Source organism: Poeciliopsis prolifica, unplaced genomic scaffold (genome assembly GCF_027474105.1).
Source record: "Poeciliopsis prolifica strain line A6 unplaced genomic scaffold, Auburn_PproV2 SCAFFOLD006, whole genome shotgun sequence".
Lineage (NCBI taxonomy): Eukaryota > Metazoa > Chordata > Actinopteri > Cyprinodontiformes > Poeciliidae > Poeciliopsis > Poeciliopsis prolifica.
This window is the reverse complement of record NW_026562381.1, coordinates 6,094,744-6,103,945: the sequence shown is the minus strand read 5'-3', so window position 1 is coordinate 6,103,945 and position 9,202 is coordinate 6,094,744. Positions and strand designations below refer to the sequence as shown.

At 36.5% G+C, this 9,202-nt stretch overlaps 2 protein-coding genes across 2 annotated transcripts; one reads left to right on the top strand and one right to left on the bottom strand.

Moving 5' to 3' along the window:
- Nucleotides 1-437: 437 nt before the first annotated feature.
- Nucleotides 438-5,049, bottom strand: LOC129360494 (uncharacterized). The gene is made up of 5 exons (XM_055030774.1): nt 4,938-5,049; nt 4,592-4,747; nt 4,393-4,521; nt 3,480-3,617; nt 438-711 (listed from the first exon to the last, which is right to left on the bottom strand). The coding sequence occupies exons 1-5, from the start codon at nt 4,938-4,940 to the stop codon at nt 622-624; spliced, it is 516 nt and encodes a 171-aa protein (XP_054886749.1). The 5' UTR covers nt 4,941-5,049; the 3' UTR covers nt 438-621.
- A 174-nt stretch (nt 5,050-5,223) lies between these two features.
- Nucleotides 5,224-8,958, top strand: LOC129360485 (Bardet-Biedl syndrome 12 protein homolog). The gene is made up of 2 exons (XM_055030752.1): nt 5,224-5,270; nt 6,898-8,958. Exon 2 carries the CDS (start codon nt 6,906-6,908, stop codon nt 8,769-8,771), a length of 1,866 nt encoding a protein of 621 aa, XP_054886727.1. The 5' UTR covers nt 5,224-5,270; nt 6,898-6,905; the 3' UTR covers nt 8,772-8,958.
- The last annotated feature ends 244 nt before the right edge of the window (nt 8,959-9,202 follow it).

Here is a 9,202-nt window from a genome sequence, read left to right as displayed (position 1 = left end):
TTGGACAAAAGCAGACTTCCGCTCCATGTTGCAATTAATCAGCAGGAGCATCTTTCCTATAAGATGATCAAAAGATGTACCGGTAGGTAAAACAGACCTTGTTCAGGCGATACCAAGTTCAGCTCGCAGCATGATGTGAGAGTCACTTTTACTGACTTACTCATCTCAGGTTCATTCTGCTGATTTCTATTTACAGTAAGATAATTCGAATTAGTCAACATCAACTTAGTCATGTCTGTCTGTCTGACCATCATTGGCACGCTGTGCTCTGCAAGTTGCACAACAATGAATGCAATGCACTGAAATCACTTTCACTAAGATCTTCATGAGCTGCTATAACCTGCTTCTGCATTGCACCACCTCCGTTTCAACAAGAAAGTTGGTAAAAAAAAAAAAAAATTCTCAAACTGACATTTCGCTATTAGTTTAAACATGAGTCAAAACTGTGATTGTTTTTATTTGTCTTATAGAAAAAAAGAATCTGTACAATGACACAGGATTTTAAAAAAGTTATTTACATATAGAGCCTGTCTTAGTTCCAAAAAAGCTTCAGTAAAAATAGTTGGAACAAGATCAGAATTTAATCCTGCAAAGGTTTTAAAACTGCAACACTCAGCGGCTTCAGTACAGATTGGTCTTCTTCATTATCCGTAGAAAGTCTTGCTCATTGACTTCTCCGTCACCATCCTGGTCCGCTTCGTCAATCATTTCCTGAAGGCCGACAAATATGAATGTTAAGGAGGGAATTATGTGAAACAATTCACATGTACACACACACATATATATATATACATACAAAGAAAAAACTGAAATGTTTAATTCTAAAATACATATATATATATGTATATGTATTTTAGAATTAAACATTTCTGTTTTTTCTTTTTCAAGATTTTAAAACACAGCTGGTAGAAAGATTCAAAGTAAATGCAGCTAGGAATTTATTTTTTATCATTTTCCAAACCTGGTAAGTATGAGAAGAGATAGTTTGGTGTGGAAAAATAGTTGCTTCTACAGCCATTGTTCTAAAGGACAAAAATCTATCAAAACTTAAAGAGGTATTTTCCAGGCACATATTGTCAATTTATGCTGCAATTAACTAATTATGGTAACTTTAGTTATAAAAACAATTTATATATCAGTCATTACTGAAGAGAAATCTAATTTTGCAATTTGATGCCCTGAAGTTGGCCTCTGTCTCTTTCAGACACTCCACTTTCAGCACATCATCACAGCACTACTCCTTCATTGTGCCATTTATAAGCGTACATAGGAGCTTTTATTCTTTCACTGTTACTGAGAAATTATTTCAGTCATAAGAATTTTGATTTATGGTTAAGAATTATCATAGAATTTTGTTCCTATGATAAGCTCAGCAATTCCCCCTGGTGTTTGCCAATTGCTGCTGCCGCAAGTCTGTAGGAGATGATAAAGAGTGGAGTGGGGGGAGGGTTGCTGTGTGAGGCAGAGGCTCAACTGCAAATTGCAGCTCTGAGAAGGAGCTTGGGGTAAAAAGAGGGTGCTGTGTATAAGCAAGCATTTAGGCACCCCTAAATGTTTGCCACCAGAGAACCAAGGATTCCTCAAACACATGAAAGAATCGAAGCAGTATCCAGGTTTGTTTTTAATGAGAGAATAACATTACGATATCATGTGAAGCTCAAAAAAGTTGATTTTACAGAAGACTCCCCCTTTAACATTCAGTATCATTCAGTTTGAATCTTATGCTTCATCTTTGATATGCAATACCACATCTTGATTTTAACATTTTACTGTTAAAATAATTTTTTATTTATTGACTGAAAGCTGTGCATTCAATACTACCGACCTTACTGAAGAGGTGCTACAAACCTTGAATTAGTTCAAAATTTGGAAGCTATTTAAAGTGTTTCTGGAACCTCTAGTTTAGAGATGTGAAATTATTGGACCTTTCACTGTTACTGAGAAATTATTTCAGTCATAAGAATTTTGATTTATGGTTAAGAATTTTAACCATAGAACATATGGTTCTACCAACCATATAATAATATGTTCTATGGCTGATAAGCTATACAACCATAGAACATATTTTAGATGCCAGAGCAGTATTTGTGTTCCTGGAGGTTTGATTGTGGTGTGATCATGTAAATGGAATGATCCAAGGTTGAACAGTGTAGAACCGGTAAACCACAACGCTGTATTTTTGTGTTATAATGATGAACCTCTCAAAATAATTCATCTTAATTAGAATTTTTTACTGAATGGTGCTAAATATGAATGTCTTGAATCTGAACTTTTCTTCATGCATTAATCTAGATGGTCAAACCAGATTCTGCTCTACTAGATGTTCGCAAGCCTGGCTTTCTTTTGGCAACAGGCTTCATGTGTTTCTGACACATGAGCACTTCTGAGTTGTGGTTTCTCTGCTTTTTCTGAGCAGAGAAAAAGCAGAGAGTTGAAGCCGCTCCAAATAAGATGTGGGCAATAAAGGAAAAAGTGACAAGTTTCTGTACTTAGCATCAACTAAGCTGATGTCGGATGCAGCATAATTCTCTGGATCAACAGATTATTGTGATATACTGAAGGGCTGACAGTCGCAATGCCATGAGGCAGTGACATGAGTGCTGAAGATAGTAATGGAAATTTCATTTTATTTTCAAAAAGTTGTTTCTTCTTACTCATTTTCAAGATACAAATTGTGTTTGAACAAATTAAATTTGTTCTGTAAACTACACACAAATAAAACGGTCTACATGTCATCCAAATAACTTCCTTATCAAATACTGTGATGTAACAAATTTAAGTATTTTAACTTGGTATATTAGTAATGTTTTTATTTTCTAAAAATGCAAATTCTTATGACTGAAAATACTAAGAAAAGGACATCTGACCTGAGAACAGTGAGAGATGACCACTTAGTAATGACTAATCTGAATGAAGAAGACTAATTTGAAGCGGCCTCCATCACCGGTGTTGGAAGTTTGCACCTTGAAGCTTTTTGTAGTGAATTCTCATGGCATGTGAATATTTTTGGACCAGATAAGTGTAATACATATGAGATGGGAACTCATTCCAAGGTAGGAGAAACTAGAACAACCTTAATTTAGCTGATCCATAAAAGAACTTAGACTCTTCACCATCATTTCATTAAATTAAAATATCATCATACACATACATCTATGATAAAGACTGACCAAATTATCTAGTCATTGACATCCTCAACAACACATCTTGTTCTCTGATTCCCCCCAACAAGAAAATATTTCTACTTTGGACTTTTAAGTTCATGTGACAGAGAGTTCTGTTATCCTCTTTGTGTTTTCATCTCAGTTTTAGGAATATTGTGATTTTTTTCTTAATATAATTTCACTGATGATTCATTGACAGCCGACATATATGGTTATTGCACTGTAGCTCAAGAAAAGAAACATATTTTATATCAAAGTAACTTTTACTGTAACATTTCAAATGAAATAGCAGTAAAATAGAAGACCCAAAGTTACCTGCAGCTCTTCATCTGTGAGGTTTTCTCCCAGCTCCTTAGCAACTCTCTTGAGATTTTTGAAAGAGATTTTTCCTGTGCAGTCATCATCGAACAGTCGGAAAGCCTTCATTATTTCCTCTTTGCTATCCTTCTCATTCTATTAACATCACAGGAGACAATAAACATGGTATTACTTTAAACAGGTTAAAAACTCTTCTGAACCCTAAATTATCTACTAATTCCACATATGTCTTCCTTTTGCATCCAACACTATATATTTTGTCTGCAGAACTACGGCACCCCTGTTCGTTTTGGCCAAACCCATTTAATGACAGAACAACACTAGTCTTCTTTATAATATGTCAATAGGTAGAAATTTGGAACATTGTCCTGGAAGACACAATGTTGCCACATTTTCAGTTACCAATGGAGAAAAACATGTTAAACAATTATCTTAAACAATGTACTTCTTTTAAAGTAAATGTAACTGAAGCATATTTTGTAATTATACTATAAATTATACTATAAAAAAAAGTTTGATGAAGACAAGTAGACTAATTACTGGAACAATGTCTTGTGGTCTTATGAGACCAATATAAACGGATCTGGATCAAGCGTTTGTGGTGGTGAGGAGCACGAGGACAACTGTGTTTTGCCCACTGACAAGTATGGCGGTAAGAGTGTCATGGTTTAGGACTACATAAGAATTGTCATGTTGGGGACAACTTTACACTTACAGGTGTACTGTACTCAATTTTGTTGCCAGGACTTTAGACATGAATGGTTTTCTGTCATTTTAAAGAGGCATGACTATAACTCAATTAATTAGGAGATAATACTAGCACAGTAAAAGTTTAATTTACTTTGAAGGTTTTTTTAACTGTCAGAGTGAACAGTGAAAGTGTGAATATTTATCATTGTCCAACACTCACCATTTTCTGGGTCATCATACTAAGAAAGTCATCGAAATCAATGGTTCCAGCGCCATCTTTGACAACGTCTGAAACCATCTTCTTGATTTCCTCCTTTTTTGGTTCAAAGCCTAGGGCTCTCATGGCAACCTGTAGCGAGGATAATCAGCCAATGAGGTTCTATGAGCACCAATAATATTTGGTCTTTAACAAAGCCCACCTTGAGTTCTTTGATGTCTATTGTCCCAGTTCCATCTGTGTCAAACAGATCAAAAGCTTCCTTGATCTCCTGCTTCTGCTCCTCCGTCAGTTCAGCTTTGGAGCTTGACTTTTTCTTTTGGCTCGTTGAGGGAACAGGTTTCCGGTAATTTGTAGCCTAAGAAATAGACATTATCAGAAATTATCAGAAGAAACACCTTATGTATAAAAGAACCAAGCTAGCTAGCAAAAGCTCTAGTTCGGCTAATGGATAAGACAAAAAAATCAACGCTTTTAAGACTAAAATGAACATAAAACATTGTGAACAGAGCAGAGATTAGATATTAATCACTTCGGCATAGCTTTACCATTTAAAAACCCGAATCCACCACAAAAGAAAACTTCAGCGTTGTGTTTGCTAATCAGATGTCAACAAAACATGCAGCAACGGTTTTATTTTTAACGGACACACTCGGCAACCAATAGAAGGTAGAGAAAAACGGAATCTGGTCTTGTTAGCCAATCTGAAAGTAGCACTTGCGGGCTCTAAAAGTTTCCACCAATCGTTTTAAGTCATTTTTTTGTTGCCCAGCAACTCTGGCATTTAACGCATGCGCGTTGTTTTTATTGTTTTTTTTTTTAAGCTCGCGCGTCCGGAAGAGAGCAACGAACAAACAAACGGCTAAGACTTAAAATTAAAGGTAACGGCTCGTTTTCATAAATACAATTTGAACAGTTATGTCTTTTCAGAAAACACTGTTTTATCGTATTTCAAGTATAAAACGGATAACTTCATTGATAATGCTATTAATGGCAGCCTTATCTGCAAACGTCTTAAGCATAAAGTAAACATTTTCTACTTATTTTAAAAGTGGACTTAGAATAATTTTGAACCATTGTGAATTTTGTAAAGTATGGAATTAGAGCATCACATTCTGTTTTTTATGTTAATATACCGCATCAGGATTAAATCACAGTATTGTTCTGAGATCAAATAAACAAGTAGGACTTGGAATCACGAAATAAACTTTTTGCTTGTATCACCGTGTTGACTGTTTTGAGGCATGCCTTCTACTTCATGAAAGTTCCTACATTCTTGCTGACTAATCAGCTCTGTATGCCAAGTTCTATTTTTCCAGATTTCACCTGTTTCCAGTCAAACTTAAGTCTCCACTGGTTGTTTTAGAATTCTTTCCGAACAGATGTTGAAATCCTTTTTTTTTTTTTTTTATTGAACAAATGTATTTTTAGTTTGAATAATGACTTAAATATCACACAACTTACTTTGTATGGACACAAATAGAAATGTAGCTCCACATCATCACAGACTGTGGAAATGTGATGGTGTTCTTAAAGCAGTGGTTTATGTTTCATTATCATGATACTGAACAATTATTTGAGCATCATTCCCTTTCAATATGCAAATTTGTTATTTTATTTTATTTCAACCAAGGTCTTCTAAACTTTGAGTCCTGATTTTATACTTTTGGGTTTTATTTCTTTTCTTTTGTATTTCAATTTTCAAGGCAATATTGTTTAGAATTTTCTACACTGATCCATTAATATATTCTTGTATGCTTTCGTTTTTCACATTTTCTGTTTTGTTTGGAGTTGCTTTTTCAGCACTCATTTACTTTCTTGAAGATTTTTTTAACCCATTTCATTGTTTCAAATGGCAGCTCTGATGTTGGGGCCTCGTTTCCTGTGCAAGTGCAACAGCTCTTGGCTGTTAAAGAAGTTAAGACTTCTTTAACTCCTGATTCATTTGCATATTTACAGTAATTGTGCAGATATTAGTTTTTATTTTTATTTTTGTCTACTTGATCTAAAGAAAAGTGATTATTGGCCATGGGCTGCAGTATTATTATTTAAGCTTAGGTGTTGTACTTAACTCCATTTGTGAAGCAGACATTAGTTGGCTTATATTATTTTGGTATACCTGCTTATTTGGTATAACCAAGTACCACCTGGAGACATTGCCTCCATGGCCACAAGCCACAGTCATGTAGAGGTGACTGAAGTGAGTTGCATCAACTTGACATATTTAGTATTAGTAATTAGTCCTTCCTTATGCTGATCTGTTTGTCCTGAGTTAAACTTTATTTTGAAAAGTACATTCCTGCCAAATAAAATGTAAAGCACATATCTTAAACCCAACATTAATGTAAGAAAACCTATAATCTTTTGAAAGTTATAACATCCTCTAGAGCACAATGCTAAAATTAAAAACTGTTTAACCTTTTTTCCACAAATAATGTTAAGCAGATTTACTAACTAAACATATAATATTTGCTGATGCTGAGTGTTTCTGATTCTTTTATTTTTCAGTCTGGATAATGCTGGAAGGCGAAGTGATAAGCAGTCGGCAACATGTTGGACTCCAGAAACTCTCAGCACTTTCAGGAAGGATACGGTCCTCCATCGGTCCGTTTAAAAGCTACAAATTCATCCAAGATGAATCGAGTGGGGACTCGGTTCTGGTGTGCTCATGCTTTCGTATCATTGAGAACCTGGAACCTACATGCACAGTGGGTCAGTTGGTTTATGAGACTATTCGAGCCCATCATCAGCGGTACCGCACAGGGTCTGGATGTTTGCTGTTTCTTGCAGGGGCTTGGAGCCGTGCTGCATTGGACAGCCTCCAGAGAGGTATTTCAGTTAAGCACATAATCACAGCTATGTCTGAGGGGATTGATATTTGCTTGGATGTTTGCAAGAAATTTTCAGTTTCATTCAAGGACCTCACTTTAATGGAGAAATGCACTGCTGCACCGGGAGGTATAAAGAAAGCTTCTGCCAACGCATCCAAAGAGATGGCAAACTTTGATGACAAGTGTCTAAGCAAGAATGGACAAAGAAAGGTTAAGCTCAGCAGACATTTTTGTGAGACCAAGTCTGAAATTCTCTCCACAGTTTGGCATCCCAATCAGCCAGACATGATAGTCATTGCTGAGTCTTTGAGCCATGGTTGTGAAAATGCTATGAAATTGGCAGGTGAAGCTACTCAGATGCTGTTAAAGACAAACCAAAAATGTATCAGTGATCCCTTGTTTGACATTTCAAAAGTGTTAACCTGTCTTGTTTCTGGTATACCAGAGGACTGCGCATGTGTTGTTGAAGGCTGCATTCTTCTTTTATCTGACGAGCAGGCTGCAGTTGCTCATGTGGTAAAACAACAACCCCTGAAAGTTGCACTTGTTACTGGAGATCTGTCTCAGACCTACCGCCATCTGGGCTTCAAAAGCCTACCAGGTGAACAATGTGTGCGTGAGGACTTGGATTTGTCAGCTTTGAGCAAAGAGGATGAATGGGTGGCTAAGGTTGTGAAACTACTCTTAAACCTAGAAGTGAAACTGATACTGACTGCTGGCCTTGTCAGCCAGAAGGTCATTCAGCACTGTTGTAAGCATCAGATTCTCGTAGTGGAAAAGGTCAAGTCTTCTGTTTTGAAGACTATTGGCAGATCAACTGGAGCTATTCCAGTAAACTATGCCACGCAGTTAACGGAATCTTGTGTCGGTCATGGTGTTAATGTTGAGATCTGGAGGGACCTCAGCAGCTATGAGAGGAAATCTTCATCAGCTGTGAACATTTCCACTGGTAGGAATAGTGGGTTGGTCACAGTGGTTATAACAAGTTGTGTACAGGGCAAGCTGCAATCCCTGGAGGACCAGTTCTGGGCCTGTGCGTATCGTTTACACCATGCACTGAATGATGGAGCCCTGCTGCCTGGTGCAGGAGGAACTGAGGTGTTTTGTGTTCATCAGTTACAAAAGCAAGCAGAACACAACAGGGTGAAAGACAGCAAAACTGGGTCAGCAGCTAACCCATACAGAGGTCTCGTGCTACAACTCATGGCAGATGGTTTAATAGATTACATATCGGCTGTAATGGTTAACACCGGAAGGTTCTCAACAGCCAAAGCTAGGACTACTGTCTGCAAGCAACTGATGGAATTTCACAGAGATGAAATAAGCACAGAAAAGTTTATGCAACTTGTTTCGCAGAGCAAAAGAGAGGATGCAGGTTTCTCAGCAGTGAAACCAGATGAAACACCGGCTTTGAACATCTATGATAACTTGAGTGTGAAGCAGGAAGCTTGGAGGAAAGCTTTAGACCTTGTTTTTCTAGTTCTACAGACTGATGCAGAAATCATCACAGGCACTGGCCAAAAACATGAGGGGAATCTGATGCTGCTTTGATTGTTCCAAAATAATTTATTTATGTATTGATTTTCCAACTTTTGCAATTTACCATTAAGTTATTTTTTGTTAAAGTCATGTTATATGAGTTTTCTTGTCATCAAGAACAAATAATGTAGAGAGTGTTCTGTCTATTCTCTACCACTAGGGAGAGACATAATCTTCAAAAATAAACCTTTTGAAAACGTTTCAGTGACCTGGGTTTTTCATTCAAAGTTGCAACATAGTCACAGTAAACTTTTGAAATTGACTAATTATTAATTATTCTTTAAAAATCAACAGGAGGAATTTTTTGTTAAATCTTTGCTTCTAAATATCTAAATCAGTCAAGGGGTCCGCGATCTATTAAATGTATGTATCCATTCTTAACTCTCAGGGCAGCCAAATAAAACTTGTTCAGAGCCACAAATATCACATGACTTTTTAAAAAT

Bases quoted from the DNA above. Each gene is read 5' to 3' on its own strand.
- LOC129360494 (XM_055030774.1), bottom strand. The intron at 4,522-4,591 runs GTGGGCTTTGTT...TCCTCGCTACAG, and splicing joins TAGACATCAAAGAACTCAAG to GTTGCCATGAGAGCCCTAGG. The intron at 712-3,479 runs GTAACTTTGGGT...GTCGGCCTTCAG, and splicing joins TCACAGATGAAGAGCTGCAG to GAAATGATTGACGAAGCGGA.
- LOC129360485 (XM_055030752.1), top strand. From the start codon at position 6,906: ATGCTGGAAGGCGAAGTGATAAGCAGTCGGCAACATGTTGGACTCCAG.